Source organism: Eubalaena glacialis, unplaced genomic scaffold, assembly GCF_028564815.1.
Source record: "Eubalaena glacialis isolate mEubGla1 unplaced genomic scaffold, mEubGla1.1.hap2.+ XY H_2, whole genome shotgun sequence".
In the NCBI taxonomy this organism is placed as follows: domain Eukaryota; kingdom Metazoa; phylum Chordata; class Mammalia; order Artiodactyla; family Balaenidae; genus Eubalaena; species Eubalaena glacialis.
The window spans coordinates 2,065,343-2,090,803 of NW_026871156.1; the positions used below are offsets into that span (position 1 = coordinate 2,065,343).

Sequence of the window (25,461 nt, forward strand, 5' to 3'; positions counted from 1 at the left end):
AAATTAAAAATTCTCTAGAAGGGATCAATAGTGGAATAAGTGAGGCAGAAGAACAGATAAGTGACCTGGAAGATAAAATAGTGGAAATAACTACTGCAGAGCAGAATAAAGAAAAAAGAATGAAAAGAACTGAGGACAGTCTCAGAGACCTCTGGGACAACATTAAACGCACCAACATTCGAATTATAGGGTTCCCAGAAGAAGAAGAGAAAAAGAAAAGGTCTGAGAAAATATATGAAGAGATTACAATTGTAAGCTTCCCTGACATCGGAATGGAAGTAGTCAATCAACTCCAGGAAGCACAGAGAGTCCCATACAGGATAAATCCAAGGAGAAACATGCCAAGACACATTAATCAAACTATCAAAATTGAAGAAAAGAAAGAATATTAAAAGCAGTAAGGGAAAAGCAACAATAACATACAAGGGAAACACCATAAAGATAACAGCTAATCTTTGAGCAGAAACTTTGCAGTCCAGAAGGGAGTGGCAGGACATATTAAAAGTGATGAAAGGAAAAAACCTCCAACCAAGATTACTCTACCCAGCAAGGATCTCATTCAGATTCGACAGAGAAATTAAAACCTTTACAGACAAGCAAAAGCTAAGAGAATTCAGCACCACCACACTAGCTTTACAGCAAATGCCAAAGGAACTTCTCCAGGCAGCAAACACAAGAGAAGGAAAAGACCTACAATAACAAACCCAAAACAATTAAGAAAATGGTAATAGGAACAAACATATCAACAATTACCTTAAATGTAAATGGATAAAATGCTCCAATCAAAAGGCAGAGACTGGCTGAATGGACACAAAAACAAGACCCATATATATGCTGTCTATAAGAAACACACTTCAAACCTAGGGACACAAACAGACTAAAATTGGGGGAATGCAAAAAGATATTCCATGCAAATAGAAATCAAAGAAAGGTGGAGCAGCAATACTCATGTCAGACAAAACAGACTCTAAAATAAGACTATTACAAGAGACAAAGAAGGACACCACATAATGATCAAGGAATGAATCCAAGAAGAATATACAACAATTAAATATTTATGCACCCAACACAGGAGATCCTCAATATATAAGGCAAATGCTAACAGCCTTAAAAGGGGAAATCAACAGTAACAGAGTAATAGTAGGGGACTTTAACACCCCACTTTCACCAGTGGACAAATCATTCAAATGAATATAAATAAGGAAACACAAGCTTTAAATGACACAGATGGACTTAACTGATTGATATTTATAGGATATTCCATCCCAAAACAACAGAATACATTTTCTTCTCAAGTGCACATGGAACATTCTCCAGAAGAGACCAAATCTTGGGTCACAAATCAAGCCTCAGTATTTAAGAAAACTGAAATCATATCAAGTACCTTTTCTGGCCACAATGCTATGAGACTAGATATCAACTACAGGAAAAAACCTGCAAAAAATACAAACACATGAGGGCTAAACAATACACTACTAAACAACCGATGGATCACTGAAGAAATCAAAGAGGAAATCAAAAAATACCTAGAGAGAAAGGAAAATGAAAGCATAATGATCCAAAACTTTTGGGATACAGCAAAAGCAGTTCTAAGAGGGAAGTTTACAGCAATACAACCCTACCTCAAGAAACATCTCAAATAAACAACATAACCTTACACCTAAAGCAATTAGAGAAAAAAAGAACAAAAAAGCCCAAAGTTAGCAGCAAGAAAAAAATCATAAAGACCAGATCAGAAATAAATGAAAAAGAAATAAAAGAAACAATAGCAAAGATCAATAAAACTAAAAGCTGGCTCCTTGAGAAGATAAACAAAATTAATAAACCATTAGCCAAACTCATCAAGAAAAAAAGGGAGAAGACTCAAATCATCAGAATTAGAAATGAAAAAGAAGTAACACTGACACTGCAGAAATACAAAGGATCATGAGAGACTACTGCAAGCAACTTTATGCCAATAAAATGGGCAACCTGGAAGAAATGGACAAATTCTTAGAAACATATAACCTTCTAAGACTGAACCACGAAGAAACAGAAAACATGAACAGACCAATCCCAAGTAATGAAGTTGAAACTGTGATTAACAATCTTCCAGCCAACAAAATTCAAGGACCAGATGGCTTCACAGGTGAATTCTATCAAACATTTAGAGAAGAGCTAATACCCATTCTTCTCAAACTCTTCCAAAATACAGCAGAGGGAGCAACACTCCCAAACTCATTCTACAAGGCCACCAACATCTTGATACCAAAACCAGACAAAGATGTCACAAAAGGGAAAACTACAGGCATAAATCACTGATGAACACAGATGCAAAAATCCTCAACAAAATACTAGCAAACAGAATCCAACAGCACATTAAAAGGATCGTACACCACAATCAAGTAGGGTTTATCCCAGGAATGCAAGGATTCTTCAATATATGCAAATCAATGTGATACACTATATTAACAAACTGAAGGAGAAAAACCATATGATCATCTCAATAGATGCAGAGAAAGCTTTTGACAAAATTCAACACCCATTTATGATAAAAGTCCTGCAGAAAGTAGGCATAGAGGGAACTTTCCTCAACATAATAAAGGCCGTATATGACAAACCCACAGCCAACATCGTTCTCCATGGTGAAAAAGTGAAACCATTTCCACTAACATCAGGAACAAGACAAGGTTGCCCACTCTCACCACTATTATTCAACATAGTTTTGGAAGTGTTAGCCATAGCAATCAGAGAAGAAAAAGAAAAAGAATCCAAATCGGAAAAGAAAAAGTAAAGCTGTCACTGTTTGCAGATGACATGATACTATACATAGAGAATCCTAAAGATGCTACCAGAAAACTACTAGAGCTAATCAATGAATTTGGTAAAGTAGCAGGATACAAAATTAATGCACAGAAACCTCTTGCATTCCTATACACTAATGATGAAAAATCTGAAAGTGAAATTAAGAAAACACTCCCATTTACCACTGCAACAAAAAGAATAAAATATCTAGGAATAAACCTACCTAAGGAGACAAAAGACCTGTATGCAGAAACTTATAAGACACTGATGAAAAAAATTAAAGATGATGCAAATAAATGGAGAGATATATCATGTTCTTGGATTGGAAGAATCAACATTGTGAAAATGACTATACTACCCAAAGCAATCTACAGATTCAATGCAGTACCGAGAAAACTACCACTGGCATTTTTCACAGAACTAGAACAAAAAATTTCACAATTTCTATGGAAACACAAAAGACCCCGAATAGCCAAAGCAATCTTGAGAAAGAAAAACACCATACCAGAGCTGGAGGAATCAGGCTCCTGGACTTCAGACTATATTACAAAGCTGTAGTAATCAAGACAGTATGGTACTGGCACAAAAAAAGAAACACAGATCAATGGAACATCATAGAAAGCCCAGAGATAAACCCATGCATCTTTGGTCATCTTATCTATGACAAAGGAGGCAAGAATATAGAGTGGAGAAAAGACAGTCTCTTCAATAAGTGGTGCTGGGAAAACTGCACAGCTACATGTAAAAGATTGAAATTAGAACTCTTCCTAACACCATACAGAAAAACTCAAAATGGATTAAAGACCTAAATGTAAGGCCAGACACTGCAAAACTCTTAGCGCAAAACACAGGCAGAACACTCTATGACATAAACCACAGCAAGATCCTTTTTGACCCACCTCCTAGAGAAATGGAAATAAAAACAAAAATAAATAAATGGGGCCTGATGAAACTTAAAAGCTTTTGCACAGCAAAGTAAACCATAAACGAGACACAAAGATAACCCTGAGAATGGGAGAAAGTATTTGCAAACGAAGCAGTTCACAAAGGATTAATTTCTGAAATACACAATCAGCTCATGCAGCTCAGTATCAAAAAACCAATCAACCCAATCCAAAATTGGGCAGAAGACCTAAATAGACATTTCTCCAAAGAAGATATACAGATTGCCAACAAACACATTAAAGAATGTTCATCATTAATCATTAGAGAAATGTAAATCAAGACTACAATGAGATATCATCTCACACCAGTCAGAATGGCCATCATCAAAAATCTACAAACAATAAATGCGGGAAAGTGTGGTGGGAATGTAAACTGATACAGCCACTATGGACAACAGTATGGAGGTTCCTCAAAAAACTAAAAAAAGAACTACCATATGACCCAGCAATCCCACTACTGGGTATATACTGTGAGAAAACCATAATTCAAAAAGAGACATGTACCACAATATTCACTGCAGCACTATTTACAATAGCCAGAACACTCTATGACATAAATCACAGCAAGATCCTTTTTGATTCACCTCCTAGATTAATGAAAATAAAAACAAAAATAAACAAATGGGACCTAATGAAACTTAAAAGCTTTTGCACAGCAAAGGAAACAATAAACAAGACAAAAAGACAACCCTCAGAATGGGAGAAAATATTTGCAAATGAAGCAAAGGATTAATCTCCAAAATATAGAAGAAGCCAAACTGAGTTATTTGTAGTGAGGTGGATGGAACTACAGTGTGTCACACAGAGTGAAGTAAGCCAGAAAAAGAAAAACAAATACCATATGCTAATACATATATATGGAACCTAAAATAAATGGATGTGATGAACCTAGGGGCTCGACGGGAATAAAGATGGAGATGTAGAGAATGGACCTGAGGACATGGGGGGGCATGGGAAGTGTAAGCTGGGACGAAGTAAGAGAGTAGCATGACATATATACACTACCAAATGTAAAATGGATGGCTAGTGGGAAGCTGCTGCATAGCACAGGGAGATCAGCTCAGTGCTTTGTGACCACCTAGTGGGGGGGGATAGGAAGGGTGGGAGGGAGGTTTAAGAGAGAGAGGATATGTGGATGTATGTATACATATAGCTGATTTGCTTTGTTATACAGCAGAAACTAACACAACATTGTAAAGAAATTATACTCCAATAAAGATGTTAAAAAAAGACTTTGCCTTCCAATGCAGGGGATGCGGTTTCAATCCCTGGTTCGGGAGCTAAGATCCCAAATACCTCTAGGCCACAAAACCGAAACATAAAACAGAGGTAATGTCGTAACAAATTTAATAAAAAGACTTAAAAAAAAATGGTCCACATCAAAAAAGTCCTTAAAAAAAAAAGGAAGTACTCAAACATTTTTACAGACAAATGTTGAAAAGCAGTATTATTCACAATAGTCAAAACGTGGAAAAAACCCTCCCTCTATGGAGGGAAGAATGGATAAACAAAATGTGGCATATACATACAATGGAATACTTTTAAACCAAAAAATCAACGATGAATTGACATGCTACAACATGGATAAACCCTGAAATTATAATAAGTGAAAGAAGGTGAGACACAAAGGCTACATACTGTACAATTACATTTACAGGAAATATCCAGAATAGGGAAATCTGTATAGACCAAAAATAAGTCTTTGGCTCAAGGACTAGGAGAAAGGGGTGAATGGAGACTGACTAGATGGCTAAAGATTTGTTTTTGGAACTACACACAGGTGGTGGTTGCACAACACTGTGGATGTACTACCCCACTGAATTATTCACTTTTAAATGGTTTATTTTCTATTGTGTATTTTGTATTATGTATTATCTCAAATGACAACCCCTAAATTAGTTCAGGAAAGTCACTAAACAACAACGCTACCACAAAAGCAGCAATAACAAATACTGAGAGGAGGTGGTAATGACACAATCTGATTTCTGGAGCTGCCACAATACAATACTCAGAAGTCCTATTTTCAAGAAAATATTAGAAGGGAAATGAAAAAATAGGAAAGTATGGCCTACTCAACAAAACTATCCCTGAAAACTGGACCTGACAAAACCTGAAAATCAACCGTCTTAAATAGGCACAGTTAAAATACTGTTCAAAGAACTGAAGAAAAACAGGAGAATGGTGTCCCCTGCAAATAGAGAATTTCAATAAAGTACAAAATTATAAAAAGGAGACAGGAAAGTATTCTTAAGCCACAAAGGACAATAATTAAGGGAAGAAAGTCACTGGATGGTTTCAATAGATTTGGGTAGGCTAAAGAAAAAATCAGCAAGCTTTAAAATAGGTTGACTGAGATTATTCAGTCTGAGCAGCACTGGAAAAACAAGAATAAAGAAAAATAAACAACCTAAAACACCTGTGGGACACCAATAACAACATCAATACATGCATTACGGAAGTCCAGAGAAAGAGGACAGAAATAAAGTGGCAGAAAGACATTTGAAGAAATAATGGCTGAACAATTTCCAAATTTTAGGAAAAAATGTGCACATCCAAGAAGCTCAATCCACTCTAAGTAGAATAAATTTAAAAAGACACAGTATAATCAAACTCTCAAAAGCCAAAACCAAAGACAGAATCTTCAGAGTAGCAAGACAGAAGCAATTCATCATATATAATGAATCCTCAATAAGACTATCAGCAGATTTCTCATCAGATATCAGGGATGCCAGAAGTTTGCAATAACACAGAGTGATGAAAGAAAAAAAGAATACACAAGATATAAAGATAACATTGCTTATATGTGGAATCTAGAAAAATGATACAGATGAACTTATTTGCAAAGCAGAAACAGAGACACAGACATAGAGAACAAACATATGGACACCAAGGGGGGAAAGGAGGGGTGGGATGAATTGCGAGATTGGGATTGACATATATACATTACTGGATTGACATATATACATTACTATGTATAAAACAGATAACTACCAAGAACCTACTGCACAGCACAGGGAACTCTATACTCAGTGCTCTGTGGTGACCTAAATGGGAAGGAAATCCAAAAAAGAAGGGATCTATTTCTACGTATAACTGATTCACTTTGCTGTACAGCAGAAACTAATACAACACTGTAAAACAACTGTACTCCAATAACAATTAATTTTAAAAAAAGGAAATTACACGGGGGGTCTGGGCAAGATGGCGGAAGAGTAAGACATGGAGATCACCTTCCTCCCCACAGACACATCAGAAATACATCTACACGTGGAACTGCTCCTACAGAACACCCACTGAACGCTGGCAGAAGACGGCAGACCTCCCAAAAGGCAAGACACTCCCCACATACATGGGTAGGGCAAAAGAAAAAAGAAATAACAGAGACAAAAGAACAGGGATGGGACCTGCACCTGTGGGAGGGAGCCGTGAAGGAGGAAAGGTTTCCACACACTAGGAAGCCCCTTCGCGGGCGGAGACTGCGGGTGGCGGAGGGGGGGAAGCTTCGGAGCCACGGAGGAGAGCGCAGCCACAGGGGTGTGGAGAGACTCCCGCACAGAGGCTCGGCGCCGAGAAGCACTCACCAGCCCGAGAGGCTTGTCTGCTCACCTGCCGGGGCGGGCGGGGACTGGGAACTGAGGTTCGGGCTTCGGTCGGATCGCAGGGAGAGGACTGGGGTTGGCGGCGAGAACACAGCCAGAAGGGGTTAGCGCACCACAGCTAGCCGGGAGGGAGTCCGGGAAAACGTCTGGAGCTGCCGAACAGGCAAGAGACTTTTTCTTGCCTCTTTTGTTTCCTGGTGCGTGAGGAGAGGGGATTCAGAGCGCCGCCTAAATGAGCTCCAGAGACGGGCGCGAGCCGCAGCGATCAGCGCGGACCCCAGAGACGGGCATGAGACGCTAAGGCTGCTGCTGCCACCACCAAAAAGCCTGTGTGCGAGCCCAGGTCACTCTCCACACCGCCCCTCCCGGGAGCCGGTGCAGCCCGCCACGGCCAGGCTCCCGTAATCTGGGGACAACTTCCCCGGGAGAACGCACGGGGCGCCTCAGGCTGCTGCAATGTCACGCCAGCCTCTGCCGCCGCAGGCTCGCCCCGCATCCGTATCCTTCCCTACCCCCACCACCCCCTGCCCGAGTGAGCCAGAGCCCCCGAAGCAGGTGCTCCTTTAACCCCGTTCTGTCTGGGCGGGGAACAGACGCCCTCAGGCGACCTACATGCAGAGGCGGGTCCAAATCCAAAGCTGAACCCCGGGAGCTGTGCGAACAAAGAAGAGAAAGGGAAATCTCTCCCAGCAGCCTCAGAAGCAGTGGATTAAAGCTCCACAAACAACTTGATGTGCCTGCATCTGTGAAATAACTGAATAGGCAACGAATCATCCCAAATTGAGGAGGTGAACTTTGGGAGCAGGATATATTATTTCTTCCCCTTTTCCTATTTTTGTGAGTGTGAATGTGTATGCTTCTGTGTGAGATTTTGTCTGTATAGCTTTGCTTTCACCATTTGTCCGATGGTTCGGTCTGTCCGTTTTTGTTTTTTCTTAAAAAATTTTTTCTTAATTTGTTTATTTTTAATTAAAAAAATTTTTTTTCTTAATAAACTTTTTTATTTTTCTATTTATTTTAAAAAATTAAAAAATTTATTTTAAGAAGTTAAAAAAATTTTTTACTTAAATTTTTTCTTAATAATTTTTTTCTTATTTTTTATTTTAATAGCTTTATTTTATTTTATCTTACTTTATTTTATTTTGTCCTCTTTCTATTCTTTTACCCCTTTTATTCTGAGCCGTGTGGATGAAAGGCTCTTGGTGCTCCAGCCAGGCATCAGGGCTGTACCTCTGAGGCAGGAGAGCCAATTTCAGGACACTGGTTCACAAGAGACCTCCCAGCTCCACGTAATAATACCAGACGGCGAAAATCTCTCACAGATCTCCATCTCAACATCAAGACCCAGCTTCACTCAACGACCAGCAAGCTACAGTGCTGGACACCCTATGCCAAACAACTAGCAAGACAGGAACACAGCCCCATCCATTAGCAGAGAGGCTGCCTAAAATCATAAGGCCACAGACACCCCAAAACACACCACCACACGTGGACGTGCCCACCAGAAAAACAAGATCCAGCCTCATCCACCAGAACACAGGCACTAGTCCCCTCCACCTGGAAGCCTACACAACCCACTGAACCAACCTTATCCACTGGCGGCAGACACGAAAAGCAACAGGAACTACGAACCTGCAGCCTGTGAAAAGGAGACCCCAAACACAGTAAGTTAAGCAAAATAAGAAGACAGAGAAACACACAGCAGATGAAGGAGCAAGGTAAAAACCCACCAGACCAAACAAATGAAGAGGAAATAGGCAGTCTACCTGAAAAAAAATTCAGAATAATGATAGTAAAGGTGATCCAAAATCTTGGAAATAGAATAGACAAAATGCAAGTAACATTTAACAAGGACCTAGAAGAACTAAAGAGGAAAAAAGCAATGATGAACAACACAATAAATGAAATTTAAAATACTCTAGAAGGAATCAATAGCAGAATAACTGAGGCAGAAGAACGGATAAGTGACCTGGAAGATAAAATAGTGGAAATAACTACTGCAGAGCAGAATAAAGAAAAAAGAATGAAAAGAATTGAGGACAGTCTCAGAGACCTCTGGGACAACATTAAACGCACCAACATTCGAATCATAGGGGTCCCAGAAGAAGAAGAAGAGAAAAAGAAAGGGACTGAGAAAATATTTGAAGAGATTACAGTTGAAAAGTTCCCTAATATGGGAAAGGAAATAGTTAATCAAGTCCTGGAAGCACAGAGAGTCCCATACAGGATAAATCCAAGGAGAAACACGCCGAGACACATATTAATCAAACTATCAAAAATTAAATATACAGAAAACATATTAAAGGCAGCAAGGGAAAAACAACAAATAACACACAAAGGAATCGCCATAAGGTTAACAGCTGATCTTTCAGCAGAAACTCTGCAAGCCAGAAGGGAGTGGCAGGATACACTTGAAGTGATGAAGGAGAAAAACCTACAACCAAGATTACTCTACCCAGCAAGGATCTAATCCAGATTTGATGGAGAAATTAAAACCTTTAAAGACAAGCAAAAGCTGAGAGAGTTCAGCACCACCAAACCAGCTTTACAACAAATGCTAAAGGAACTTCTCCTAGGCAAGAAACACAAGAGAAGGAAAACACCTACAATAACAAACTCAAAACATTTAAGAAAATGGGAATAGGAACATACATATCGATAATTACCTTAAATGTAAATGGATTAAATGCTCCCCCCAAAAAGCACAGACTGGCTGAATGGATACAAAAACAAGACCCGTATATATGCTGCCTACAAGAGACCCACTTCAGACCTAGGGACACATACAGACTGAAAGTGAGGGGATGGAAAAAGATATTCCATGCAAATAGAAATCAAAAGAAAGCTGGAGTAGCAATTCTCATATCAGACAAAATAGACTTTAAAATAAAGACTATTACAAGAGACAAAGAAGGACACTACATAATGATCAAGGGATTGATGCAAGAAGAAAATATAATAATTGTAAATATTTATGCACCCAACTTAGGAGCACCTCAATACATAAGGCACATACTAACAGCCGTAAAAGGGGAAATCGACAGTAACACAATCACAGTAGGGGACTTTAACACCCCACTTTCACCAATGGACAGATCATCCAAAATGAAAATAAATAAGGAAACACAAGCTTTAAATGATACATTAAACAAGATGGACTTAATTGATATTTATAGGACATTCCACCCAAAAACAACAGAATACACATTTTTCTCAAGTGCTCATGGAACATTCTCCAGGATAGATCATATCGTGGGTCACAAATCAAGCCTTGGTAAATTTAAGAAAATTGAAATCTTATCAAGTATCTTTTCCGACCACAGTGCTATGAGACTAGATATCAATTAAAGGAAAAGATCTGTAAAAAATACAAACACATGGAGGCTACACAATACACTACTTAATAACGAAGTGATCACTGAAGAAATCAAAGGGGAAATCAAAAAATACCTAGAAACAAATGACAATGGAGACACGACGACCCAAAACCTATGGGATGCAGCAAAAGCAGTTCTATGAGGGAAGTTTACAGCAATACAATCCTACCTCAAGAAACAGGAAACATCTCAAATAAACAACCTAACCTTGCACCTAAAGCAATTAGAGAAAGAAGAACAAAAAAACCCCAAAGATAGCAGAAGGAAAGAAATCATAAAGATCAGATCAGAAATAAATGAAAAAGAAATGAAGGAAGCAATAGCAAAGATCAATAAAACTAAAAGCTGGTTCTTTGAGAAGATAAACAAAATCGATAAACGATTAGCCAGACTCATCAAGAAAAAAAAAGGGAGAAGACTCAAATCAATAGAATTAGAAATGAAAAAGGAGAAGTAACAACAGACACTGCAGAAATACAAAGGATCATGAGAGATTACTACAAGCAACTCTATGCCAATAAAATGGACAATCTGGAAGAAATGGACAAATTCTTAGAAATGCACAACCTGCCGAGACTAAACCAGGAAGAAATAGAAAATATGAACAGACCAATCACAAGCACTGAAATTGAAACCGTGATTAAAAATCTTCCAACAAACAAAAGCCCAGGACCAGATGGCTTCACAGGTGAATACTATCAAACATTTAGACAAGAACTAACACCTATCCTTCTCAAACTCTTCCAAAATATTGCAGAGGGAGGAACACTCCCAAACTCATTCTACGAGGCCACCATCACCCTGATACCAAAACCAGACAAAGATGTCACAAAGAAAGAAAACTACAGGCCAATATCACTGATGAACATAGATGCAAACATCCTCAACAAAATACTAGTGATCAGAATCCAACAGCACATTGAAAGGATCATACACCATGATCAAGTGGGGTTTATTCCAGGAATGCAAGGATTCTTCAATATACGCAAATCAATCAACGTGATACACCATATTAACAAATTGAAGGAGAAAAACCATATGATCATCTCAATAGATGCAGAGAAAGCTTTCGACAAAATTCAACACCGATTTATGATAAAAGTCCTGCAGAAAGTAGGCATAGAGGGAACTTTCCTCAACATAATAAAGGCCGTATATGACAAACCCACAGCCAACATTGTCCTCAATGGTGAAAAACTGAAACCATTTCCACTAAGATCAGGAACAAGACAAGGTTGCCCACTCTCACCACTATTATTCAACATAGTTTTGGAAGTGTTAGCCATAGCAATCAGAGAAGAAAAAGAAATAAAAGGAATCCAAATTAGAAAGAAGTAAAGCTGTCACTGTTTGCAGATGACATGATACTATACATAGAGAATCCTAAAGATGCTACCAGAAAACTACTAGAGCTAATCAATGAATTTGGTAAAGTAGCAGGATACAAAATTAATGCACAGAAACCTCTTGCATTCCTATACACTAATGATGAAAAATCTGAAAGTGAAATTAAGAAAACACTCCCATTTGCCATTGCAACAAAAAGAATAAAATATCTAGGAAGAAACCCACCTAAGGAGACAAAAGACCTGTATGCAGAAAATATAAGACACTGATGAAAGAAATTAAAGATGATACAAACAGATGGAGAGATATATCATGTACTTGGATTGGAAGAACCAATATTGTGAAAATGACTCTACTACCCAAAGCAATCTACAGATTCAATGCAATCCCTATCAAACTACCACTGGCATTTTTCACAGAACTAGAACAAAAAATTTCACAATTTGTATGGAAACACAAAAGACCCCGAATAGCCAAATCAATCTTGAGAACGAAAAATGGAGCTGGAGGAATCAGGCTCCCTGACTTCAGACTATATTACAAAGCTACAGTAATCAAGACAGTTTGGTATGGCACAAAAACAGAAACACAGATCAATGGAACAGGATAGAAAGCCCAGAGATAAACCCACGCACATATGGTCACCTTACCTTTGATACCGGAGAAAAGCATATACAGTGGAGAAAAGACAGCCTCTTCAATAAGTGGTGTCGGGAAAAATGGACAGGTACATGTGAAAGTATGAAATTAGAACACTCCCTAACACCATACACAAAAATAAACTCAAAATGGATTAAAGACCTAAATGTATGGCCATACACTATCAAACCCTTAGAGGAAAACATAGCCAGAACACTCTATGACATAAATCACGGCAAGATCCTTTTTGACCCAGCTCCTAGAGAAATGGAAATAAAAACAAAAATAAACAAATGGGACCTAATGAAACTTAAAAGCTTTTGCACAGCAAAGGAAACCATAAACAAGACCAAAAGACAACCCTCAGAATGGGAGAAAATATTTGCAAATGCAGCAACTGACAAAGGATTACTCTCTAAGATTTACAAGCAGCTCATGCAGCTCAATAACAAAAAAACAAACAACCCAATCCAAAAATGGGCAGAAGACCTAAACAGACATTTCTCCAAAGAAGATATACAGATTGAGAACAAACACATGAAAGAATGCTCAACATCATTAATCATTAGAGAAATGCAAATCAAAACTACAATGAGATATCATCTCACAGCAGTCAGAATGGCTATCATCAAAAAATCTAGAAACAATAAATGCTGGAGAGGGTGTGGAGAAAAGGGAACCCTCTTGCACTGTTGGTGGGAATGTAAATTGATACAGCCACTATGTAGAACAGTATGGCGGTTCCTTAAAGAACTAAAAATAGAACTACCATATGACCCAGCAATCCCACTACTGGGCATATACCCTGAGTAAACCATAATTCAAAAAACGTCATGTACCAAAATGTTCATTGCAGCTCTATTTACAATAGCCAGGACATGGAAGCAACCTAAGTGTCCATAGACAGATAACTGGATAAAGAAGATGTGGCACATATATACAATGAAGTATTACTCAGCCATAAAAAGAAATGAAATGGAGTTATTTGTAGTGAGGTGGATGGAGTTAGTCTGTCATACAGAGTGAAGTAAGTCAGAAAGAGAAAAATGCAGTATGCTAACACAGATATATGGAATGTAAGGAAAAAAAAAAGTTCATGAAGAACCTAGTGGCAAGACGGGAATAAAGACACAGACTTACTTGAGAATGGACTTGAGGATATGGGGAGGGGGAAGGGTAAGATGTGACAAAGAGAGAGAGTGGCACGGACATATATACACTACCAAATGTAAAATAGATAGCTAGTGAGAAGCAACCGCATAGCACAGGGAGATCAGCTCTGTGCTTTGTGACCACCTAGAGGGGTAGGGTAGGGAGGGCGAGAGGGAGGGAGATGAAAGAGGGAAGAGATATGGGAACATATGTATACGTATAACTGATTCACTTTGTTATAAAGCAGAAACTAACACACCATTGTAAAGCAATTATACTCCAATAAAGATGTTAAAAAAAAAAAAAAAGGAAATTACAAAAAAGAGAACTATTCTTAGAGTATCAAAAGCTGAGGAAGTTTGTCTCTAGCAGATATGTGTGCTCTGTAAGAAATGTTAAAGGGAGTCCTTCAGACTGAAATTAAAGGACAGGAGAGTGTAACCAGAATCCATACAAAGAAAGTAAGAACACTGAAAAAGGCATCTAAATTGGCAAACACAAAAATCAGTGGTGCATTTTTTATGACTCCTATTTTCTTTATAAATGACAAGTGTATGGAATGAAAATTTAAATACCATGTTGAAGGGCAAACAAGTAATTTGTGACAATAATAGTATAAAGGAAGAGGGACAGACCTACATAGGAACGAAGATTTTTTTGAAACTTACTATTGAAAATAAATTGGTATTAATTCAAACCAGATTGTTATAAATTGAAACAGTAATTGTAATCACCAAGGTAACCATTAAGAAAATAATTAGAAAATAAACACCAAATAAGGGCATTAAGTAGAATTAAACTAGAATAAACCAATTAATCACAAAGAAGGAAGTAATGGAAGAACTGAGGAATAAAAAAGATTCAGGACATGCACAAAACAACAAATGGCAGAAAGAAGTAAAGTCCCTCCTTACTGACTATTACATTAAGTTTAAAATTAAAGTTTCAAAAAGCAAAGACTGGCAGAATTAATAAAAAACTTCATTCAACTATTATCTTCTTTATAAGAAACTCACCTACACGTAAGACACAAGTGGACTGAAAGTAAAAGAATGCAAAAATACACTACAGGTAAATAGTGATGAAAAGAGACTAGGAGTGGCTGTAGGAATATGAGATGAAATTAGACTTTAAGTAAAAAATTGTCATGCAATGAAGACGGACATGATATATTTATAAAAGGGTAAATTTCTTAACAAAATAAGTAAAACAGAGAATAGAAAACCAACAGAGAATCAACAAAACCAAAACCTAGTTCCTTGAAATGATTAACAAAATTGAGAAACCTTTAGGAAGAGTATGACAAAAAGAGAGAAGACAAATTATTAAAATGAGAAATGAAAGTGGATTACTGCTAACTTTACAGAAATAAAAAGGATAATAAGAAAATACTATGAATAACTACATGAGCAAATTAGGTAACAACAAAAAAGATGATGCACAAACTCTAGTCCCGAATATGAAGGCTAGTCCCCAATATATGTGGGGGAAAAAAAGTAAGTAAGAATCATTAGGAAAGAGAAATGGTAAAACTAGATTAGCTGTATGATCTCATTATAATGAATATTCAGGGCTATCTTTTTTAATGAAACAATAGTGATGTTATTAGGAAGAAAGGAAAAAAATTCAAGAACTTATAAAATGTCAGAACTGGAAGAGAGCGCTGGAGATGCCAAGTCCATTTTATGCGGATGGAAAAACTGAGGGAGAAGGACATAAAAGTTATGAAAATGTTTTGTGGAGGCTACTCTAAATCTAAAAGTTGTTCAAATGAGAATATATGTAGTGTGTTGCAGACAGAGACAGTGTGCTATTTTATCTCCTAGAAATTGCTGGCTTAGTAACCTTTGCAAAACAGGGTGATATAAATGAATCCTGGAAAACTTGATGTCTGAAAGCATCCCTCCCACCTCTGTTTAAGCATTATAAAATTACAATCTATATCCAGTAATGTTATCAGAAAACCAATTACAGACTATGAGGCAGATTAAAAGGCCAGAAACAAGGTTTCAGGTTTCATGCTGTTAAATAATTTTCTGATTTCTCTTTTCTCTTTGCCTTAAGGATACCCCACACCCTGGTGGTCTACACAGGATTGCAGCTTGAAATAGCATATAAAGGGAAAGAGAGATGCACTGCTAATCCCAGTCTCCAAAACTTTATTTCCTCCAAAACTAAGTTTTTCATTCACTGCCCACCTCATGGCAAACATTAAATCCATTTGTCCCCTATTTCCAGGTACTTACTGGCACACCATGAGACATGAGGGTGTTGGGATTCATGAGGGTGACGAGCTGGTGTAGGAGGTCAGGTTGGCTATCAAAGAGCTCAGGTGTTAGCCTCTTCATCACCTCCTCCAAATGCTCTGCTGCCAGTGAGGGTACACCATACCATGTCTTCGGCTCACCCCTGTCAGGTAAAGAGAGACACATAAAGACTGGAAATACCCTTGCATACTGAGGGAATCTTGATATCCATCCCGGCCATTTGGAGCCCGCTCACCAGTGTAGGTAGTTAATGGAGTAACTCCAGTGATCCTCAATATGCCAACAAAATGCTGAGAATACCATGCCTACATAGAGCCAGGGAACCTTCATGCCTGAGATATCTGCATTAATGTGGCAAAGAACAGACTGATCCAGCACTGGCATCACATTCAGGTTCCATCCACTGTTTGCGTACTCCTGTCAGGTAAGAGATTTGCCAGAGTGAGTAGGGAGCAATTGGGTGAAGAAAGATAACTGCTTGCTCTAGTTTGGGACTAAAAACCCAGTTTTCATGGGCCCTCAGGAGGTCCACTGTGTTTTCTGAATGCAAATCATTTTTCTGCATAGAGAGAAAAGACTATGACTCAAAATATAAATTATCTATAATCCAGAATAAGATTTATCTGCCCCTGAAATTAACAAACACTCTTCATAAATGTTCTTTAAAATCACTTTATCTCAGTTACACTCCAGGCATTCTGTGCCCCTAATGAAAATTTACAGACAATGATGTTACTCCTTAAATTACTTACATCTTGTAAATATCATTATCATATTTTTCTTTTCTTTATGCCTTTCTATTACTTGTCCAAAACAAACACACAACAGAAAATATGTTATCCTGGAAGTCTTGCCCAAACCTTAGTACTACTCTGGGTAGTTCCCATAGGATATTTTAGGCTGTCTCTTACTTCCAAACTACTAAATTATTAAGTAAATTATTTATACCATCTCATTTATTTTTTGGTTGTGTTTGACACATTAAGTTATTAATTCATTTTTTGGAGTATAAAAGTCATTGGTGAAATCTCAGAGTAGGAAACTAATGGCTCATCCCTTCACAGAAACATCAATAAAAATGGGCAAAAATTATCTGATTCACTTTATCAGAACTCTGAATACTTATCGCTGCAAAGCTTTACTGCAACCAAAAGACAAAAACAATCATGAAAAAAACAACTGTGAACACATCAGAAAAGCTTTATGATATTTTAACTTACCCTCACCCAACCCTTACCCTATGGCTTAGCTGTAATCTTGAAAACAGCAGCCTATATCGCCAATGTGGGTTCCTGGTTCCAGAAGGTAGAAAAGAGACCTGTTCTCAAAGAACTGTGTTTATTTTAACCTGTTTGAGAATACACTGAAGAACTAATGCAAAAAGTTTATCTTTATTTTGCCTAACTCAGAACTATCTCAGAGTTAAGAGGACATTTCTCAAAAATACTAAAAGCAAATGAACCAACCAAAGCTTACTACAGGCAAAAAACAAAAAAAAATGGTTGGGTGAAACAACAGATACTGCAGTACACTTGGGAGGAAAAACTCCAAAACTCCTGCTTTTGAAAGCTTCCTTATATTTCAAGGAATACCAACTCTTGCTATACCTCCAAGCTGTGCTTAAGTAGAAAGTGATGAGTTATAAATATCTATGCATTGAAAGGTCATACACAGAGCCAATCTGCAAAGAATGAAAGAGTATTCAGAGATCTAACAAAAAATTTATCCTTGCAAAATCCTTTAAGAAAACTCATATAAAACGTACACACTACACAATCCCAAAAAGTAGCAACAAAAAACCCCAAGGCAATGAGAATATGATTTCCAGAGCTACCACATTAAAATACTCAAAATGTCCAGCTGTCAAAAAAAAACTATGATGCATACAAAAAAAAAAAAAAAACCAAAAAATATGACCCATTCAATGACAGGGAAAAAAAAAAAAGAAGAGAAACTGTCACTGAGAGAGCAGAGACACTGGACTTGCTAGAAAAAGGCTTTCAGCATCTTAAATATGCTCAAAAAGCTAAAGGAAACCATTGACAAAGAACTAAAGGAAACCAGGAGAACAATGTCTCCTCAAATAGACTCGAGAGACAGAAGAAAAAAAAGGTCTCAAATAGAAATTGTGGAGCTGAAAAGTATATTTGAAGTAAAAAATTCACTGGAGCAGTTCAACAGTATGAAAAGTCAGAACTAAATATCAGGAAATTTGAAGACAGGTCAATTGAGATTATTTACACTGAGGAGCATAAAGAATAAAGGAAAACGAACAAATCCTTTAAGTCAGCTATGGGAAACATTCAAGCAAACCAACATACTCTTAATAAGAGTCCTAAAAGGAGAGAAGATAAAACAAGAAACAGAATATTTGAAGAAATAACAGCTGAAACTTCCTTAAAGATATTAATCTACACATCCAACAAGCCTAATGCAATCCAAGCATAGCCAAACTGTTGGAAGCTAATAGAGATTCTTACAAGCAGCAAGAGAGAAGTGCTATCTCTCCTACAAAGTATCCTCAATATGATTAACAGCCTATTTCTCACTAGCAACTATGGAAACCACAGACTGTAGACTGACATATTGTAAGTTATAAAAGAAAAAAAAAATAAATCAAGAATTCTATAACTGATAAAAACTATCCTTCAAAACTGAAGGACAAACTGACATTCCCAAACAAAAACTGAGGGATCTGCACTACAAGAAATAGTAAAGAGAGTTATCTAGGCAGAAGTTCAAAAATCACTAGATGGTAACTTAAAGATTTATGAGAAAATATGATACAGATAACTACACATGTAAATGTAAAAACTCAATACTACTGTATTTCTGATTTGTGACTCTTTTTACCCTTATGATAGAAACACTAATGTATTAATATAAAATAATAATTATAAGTCTATGTTAATGGGCACACAATTTATGAAGATATAATTTACCATAATAACAAAGGGATACAGAAGACTCTGTTTAGGAACAATGTTTAAAACTAAGGTGGTATTAACTCAACCAAGTGTAATATATTAGTTGTATAAGGTAACCACCAAGAAAATAACTAAAAAATATACAAAAAGGGAAATGACATACTGAGGAAAAAAGTCAATTAAACAATCAAACACAAAATAAAAGAGCAATGGTAAATGAGTAATAAAGGAGAAAAATAATCAATTAAAAATTAAACACAAAATGAAGGAGTAATGTGGGAACTGAGAAGAAAAATGATTAAGGACATAAGAAAAAAAGAGCAGAATTAAGTTTTTCATTATCAGTAAATACCTTAAATGTAAATGGATTGAAGAGGAATGCCTCTTCAATTAAAAGGCAGAAACTGGCAGAATAAAGAAAAAGACCTGATCTATTATGAGTCTTGAAAAGACTCAAAGCCTTAAACACAGAAAAAATTAAAAGGGAAAAAATCTGAAGAACTTATTTTGTGCAAATAGTAACCAAAGGAGAGATGGGGTCATTGTATCACTATCAGACAAGACAGATTTTGAGAATTATTCAAGATAAAAAGACATTATACACTGATAAGAATGGTCAATCCATCAAGAAGACAAAACAACACACACCTAAAAACTAGCCCCAATATAAATGAAGCAATAATTGACAAAGTTGAAGGGAGAAATAGAAAATTCTATAAAAATAATTGAAGATTTTAATATTGCTATGACAATAATGGCCAGAACACCACCAGAGCAGATATGAATATGAAAATAGGAAATGTGAACAACACTATAAACCAGCTCAAGGTAGACACAGACTATCCCATCCAGTAACAGCAGAATTCATATTTCTCACAAGTGTAAAACATACCATTCCCCAGGATAAAACATGTTAGGCCATAAAACAAATCCCAATGAAGTATAAAAAAACTGAAATAATAAAATCTTTCTGCACCACAAATGAAACTAGAGATCAATATCAAATGAAAAACCAGAAAATTTACAGATATGTGAAAATTAAACTACACACTTTTAAAAACCATGGGTCAAAGATGAACTCACAAAGGAAAAATGAAAAGATACTTTGAGACAAATGAATAACAACTGAAAAAGCTTAATCTAGAGAAAGAAGTTCAAATGACTAAAATCACAAATGAAAATGGGTAACTAAAAACCTCACAGAAAAAGGTATTATATAAGAGAACACTGTAACAACTGTATACCAACAAATCATACAATCTAGATGAAATGAACAATTACTAAAAACAATCTCCCCAAACTGACTCAAGAAATAAAAAATCTGAAGACTGGTAACACATAAAGAGATTTAATCAGTAATCTAAAACCTCTGAACGAAGAAATGCTCAGAATGAGATGGCTTCACTGGTGAATTCTACCAGTGAAAGAAAAATCACAAGAAAAATTGCAATCTGACTCAAACTCTTTGAAAAACAGAAAAGGAATGAATCCTTCTTAACTCACTTTATGACATCAAGTCAGACAAAGACAGCACACAAGAACTACAAACCACTATACATTATACACTGATACAAGGCACTTCAGCAAATACTAACAAACCAAGTCCAGCTGCTTATTAAAAGGATTATACATCATGATCCAGTGAAATTGTCCCAGGAATATAGAGGATGGTTCAAATATAAAAACCAGCCAATGTACTACCCTGTATCAGTAAAATGAAAATGGTTAAAAAACTTATGATCATCCTAACTGATGCATTTAACAATAATCAGCGCCCTTTCATGGTAACTATCCTCAACAGTCTCAGATTAAAAGAGAACTTTCTCAACCTACTAAAAGCACTTGTGAAAACCCCACAGCTAATATCATACTCAATGGTTAAAGACTGAAAGCTTTCCTCTAAGATCAGGAACAAGACAAGGATTCCAACATTTTGCCACTTCCATTCAATACTGTAGTGTAAGTTCTGCTCAAAGCAATTTAGCAGAAAAATTTTAAAATAGTAAGTAGATGTATAGCTATATTTGCATACCACATGATCTAATACATCGAAAATCCTAAAGAATGTACCCATAAAAAACTGAGCTAGTAAAGGAATTCAGCTAAGTTGCACAACACACAATCACACAAAATTCAATTGTGCTTCTTTACCTGAAAAGAAAATTTAAAAAACAAGTCTGTTAATAACAGCATTATATAGAATAAAATGTTTAGGAATAAATTCAACCAGAGATGAAAAACTAATACAATGAAAACCACAAAGCACTGCTGACAAAATTAAACAAGACAAAGAAATGGAAAGAGATATGTGTTCATAGGTTAGAAGTCTTAATATCATTAACATGGCAAAGCTACTCAAAGCAATCTACACATTCAATGCAACCCTTATCAAAATTGCAATGACCTTCTTAGCAGCACTGGTAAGCCAATCTTAATATTCAAATACAACTGTAGGTGATCCCAAACAGCCAGTCTTGAAAAAGAACAAAGTTGAAAGATTCATAGTTGCAAATTTCTAAATTTACCACAAAGCTACAGTAACCAAAACAGGGTAACATTTAGACTAATGGAGTAAAATGAGAGATCATAAACAAAGCCACATTTCTATGTCAATTTTGACAAGGATGCCAAAACTACTCAGTGGAGAAAGAGCAGTCTCTTCGAGAAATGATGCTATGACTACTGGATATCCATCTTCAAAAGAATGAAGCTGAAACTTTATTTCACATTGTAAAGGAAAAGTAAATAAAATGGGTCAAAGACCTAACTAGAAGAAGAAAACACAAAGGTGAATCTTCACTGCTTTGGATTTGGTGGATTCTGAAAATGACACAAAAAGTACAGGGGACAAAAGAAAAAAACCTGCACTTCTTTAAAATGAGCACTTTTGTTTTCAGAACACTATCAAAATTATTTTTAAAATCCTGTAATAGGACAAAAAACTCTTTTAAGTCATGTAAGTCATGTATCTGATAAGGGTCTCTTATTCCAAACATACATAAAACTCAAAGTCAACAATAACCTCAACAAAGTATAATATGAGCAACTCTAATTCAGCTACACATTAGGATACTACACCACTTACAAGTGGAAGTGGAAATTCCACTTTTAAGTGGAATTTATTCCCGGAATGCAAAAATGGTTCAACATACAAAAATTAATGAATGCAAACTTTTCATTAATAAAGTGTAAAGGAAAAAGACACACAGTCATCTTAAGTTATTCAGAAAAAGCACATCTGACAAAATTCTACAACTTTTCCTAATAAAAACAAGAAATGGAAGGAAATAGAAACTTCTTCAGGATGATAAAGACTACATATGAAAAACCTCTAGATGACATTACACTCAATATTAAATTCAATATTAAAGACTGAAGCTTTGCCCCTAAGATCAGAAACAAGTCAAACGCCTACTTTCACCATTTCTGTTCAACACGGAATTGGAAGTTAGTCACAACAATTAGGCAAGAAAAAAAAAAAAGCAATCAAAATGGAAAAGGAAGAAGTAAAATCATCTGTTTGCAGATGACAATATTCTATATGTAAAGAACCCTAAAAAATCTACCAAAAACCTGTTACAACAAATAAACTTAGTAAAGTTGCATGCTACAGAAATCAACCTACAAAAAACAGTTGCATTTTTAAAAGCTGACAATTAACAATCCAAAAAGAAAATTAAGAAAATAATTCTACTAACAACAGTATCAAAGTGAATACCAAGCAGTAAAAGTATACAAACACTAAAAACTACAAAACATCGCTGAAAGATATTAAAGACATAATTAATGGAAACACATCTGTGTTCATGAATTCTAAGACTTAAGATGTCAATACTACCAAAGTGTTCTACAGACTCAATCTTTATCGAAATTCGAACAACAATGGAGAAGTGAAAAAAATCCATCTACAATTTTCCTGAAATAGAAAAATCCACCCTAAAATTCACATGGAATCTCAAGGACAGCAAATAGCCACAAAATACAGTTGAAGGTATTACGCTTCAAGAAGCTATAGAAATCAGTGTGGTACTGGCATAAGGATACATTAGAGACCAATGGAATAGAACAGAGAGCCCAGAAATAAATTTCTGCAAATACAGTCAACTGATTTTGACAAGGGTGTCAACACCACCTAACAGGGAAGGACAGCCTTTCCAATAAATAGGAAACTTAGATATACACTACAAAAGAATGAGGCTGGCCCACATACAAAATTTCAACTCCAAGTAAGTCAAAGATCTATATGTAAGAGTTAAAGCTATAAGACTCCTGACATTTCTCCAAAGTCGGCAACAAGTACATGAAAAGATTCTCAGCATCTCGTCATTTAGGGAAATGCAAATCCAGACGGAAGATAATAGTTTACTTTCACACATTAGGAAACTGCTATTACCAAAACAAAAAACCAGCCCACAAACTGACCAAAAGACAAACAGCAGAAAATATGTGTTGACCTATAAATGGAGAAATTGGAAAGCTGGTGCACTGCTAGCCAGAATGTAAAATGGAATTGCTGCTGTTGGGGTTTCAAATTATATAATCTAGTAATTCTAATCTAAGCCTATACCCAAATGAAAGCAGGAACTCAAAAAGAAATTTGCTACACCAATGTTCACAAAAGCATTATTCACAATAGCAAAAAGATACAAACAATCCAAATGTCCAACAACAGAAGAATGAATGAACAAAATGTGCTATATATGTATAGAAATATTATTCAGTTTTAGAAAGGAATGAAATTCTGTTATATGCTACAATACTGATGAATCTTTATGACACTATGCTAAATGCAATAAGCAAGACAAAAAAGTGTGACTCCATTTCCATGACATATCTAGAGCAGTCAAATTCATAGGCAGAAAACAACAGTGGTTACTAGAGGCTGGAGGGAAAGGAGAATGGGAAATTATTTAATGGAAACAAAGTTTGTGTTTGGGGTGATAAGAAAGGAAGGTGGTGTTGGTTGCATGACCTTGTGACTGTACTTAATGCCACTCAAGTATATAATTAAAAATGATTAATATGGTAAATTTTATATTATGTGTATTTTACCATAATTTGAAAAATATCAACTACAAAAGTCAAAAACTTCAATTAAAATATGCAAAGGACCTGAATAGGTATTTCTCCAAAGGAGTTACATAAATGGTCAACATACACATGAAAAGATGCTTGACATTAGTTATTATAATGAGATGACTACAACCATGTAAGTCAATAACAAACATTAGTAGGCATGTGGAAAGTGGAACCCTCATTTGCTACTAGTGGTGTGGTAAACAGTTTAACAAATTAAACATAGATTATCGCGCAATCCAGTAATTCCATTCCTAAATACATAGTCAAGAAAAATGGAAACTGGTGTTCAAACCAAAAGTGTACAGGAATGTTCACTTGACAAATTCAATACTCTTTCATAATAAAAACACTAACAAACAAGGAAAAGAAGGAAAATACCTCAACATAATAAAGGATATACATAAAAAGCCCACAGCTAATTTCACAATCAATAATGAAAGATTGAAAGCTCTTCCTCTAAAGAATAAGAAACAAGAAGAATAAGCAATAAGCCCGCTCATTCTTCACAGTACTATTCAGAAGAAGGTACTGGACTGCCTTTCTGGTGGGAGTGTAAAATGACACACCACTGTGAAAAATGACATGGTTGCTCTTCAAAAGATTAAACTTTATGTTTCAGGAATTCCACCTCTGGGAATACTATACGCAAAAGAACTGAAAAAGGGTCTTGCGTAGATATCTGTACATCTGTATTCATGAAAGCATTATTCAATATAGCCAAAAGGCAGAAACAACCCAAATATCCATCAAACAATGAAAAGAAGATCAAATATAGGAAATTATGACACATGCTACAAGATATAAATCTTGAAGTTTATAAACTTTGAAAACAGTACAGCAAGTGAAAGAAGCCAGCCACAAAGGACAAATACGTATAAGGTACCTAAGCAGTCAAATTTAGAGACAGTAAAGTTAGAATCATAGTTGTCAAGGGCTGGAGCAAACACTCTCATTTACCACTGCAACAAAAAGAATAAAATACCTAGGAATAAACCTACCTAAGGAGGCAAAAGACTGTATGCAGAAAACTGTAAGACACTGATGAAAAAGAAAGTAAAGATGATACAAACAGATGGAGAGATATACCATGTTCTTGGATTGGAAAAATCAACACGGTGAAAATGAACCTACTACCCAAAGCAATCTACAGATTCAATGCAATCCCTATCAAACTACCAATGGCATTTTTCACAGAACTAGAACAAAAAATCTTAAAATTTGTATGGAGACACAAAAGACCCTGAATAGCCAAAGCAATCATGAGGGAAAATAAATGGAGTTGGAGGAATCAGACTCCCTGACTTCAGACTATACTACAAAGTTACAGTAATCAAGACAGTGTAGTA

At 36.2% G+C, this 25,461-nt stretch overlaps 1 protein-coding gene across 2 annotated transcripts in view; it reads right to left on the reverse strand.

The window, feature by feature from the left end:
• The window catches only part of LOC133082987 (lysine-specific demethylase 5D), a 49,724-nt gene that overhangs the window by 11,016 nt on the left and 13,247 nt on the right, over positions 1 to 25,461 (reverse strand). For both annotated transcript variants that reach the window (XM_061179650.1, XM_061179649.1), the window contains exons 12-13: positions 16,345 to 16,526; positions 16,089 to 16,251 (exon numbers count right to left, since the gene is read on the reverse strand). In XM_061179650.1, coding sequence (XP_061035633.1) covers positions 16,089 to 16,251; positions 16,345 to 16,526 — 345 coding nt within the window. The remainder of the gene's footprint in view (positions 1 to 16,088; positions 16,252 to 16,344; positions 16,527 to 25,461) is intronic.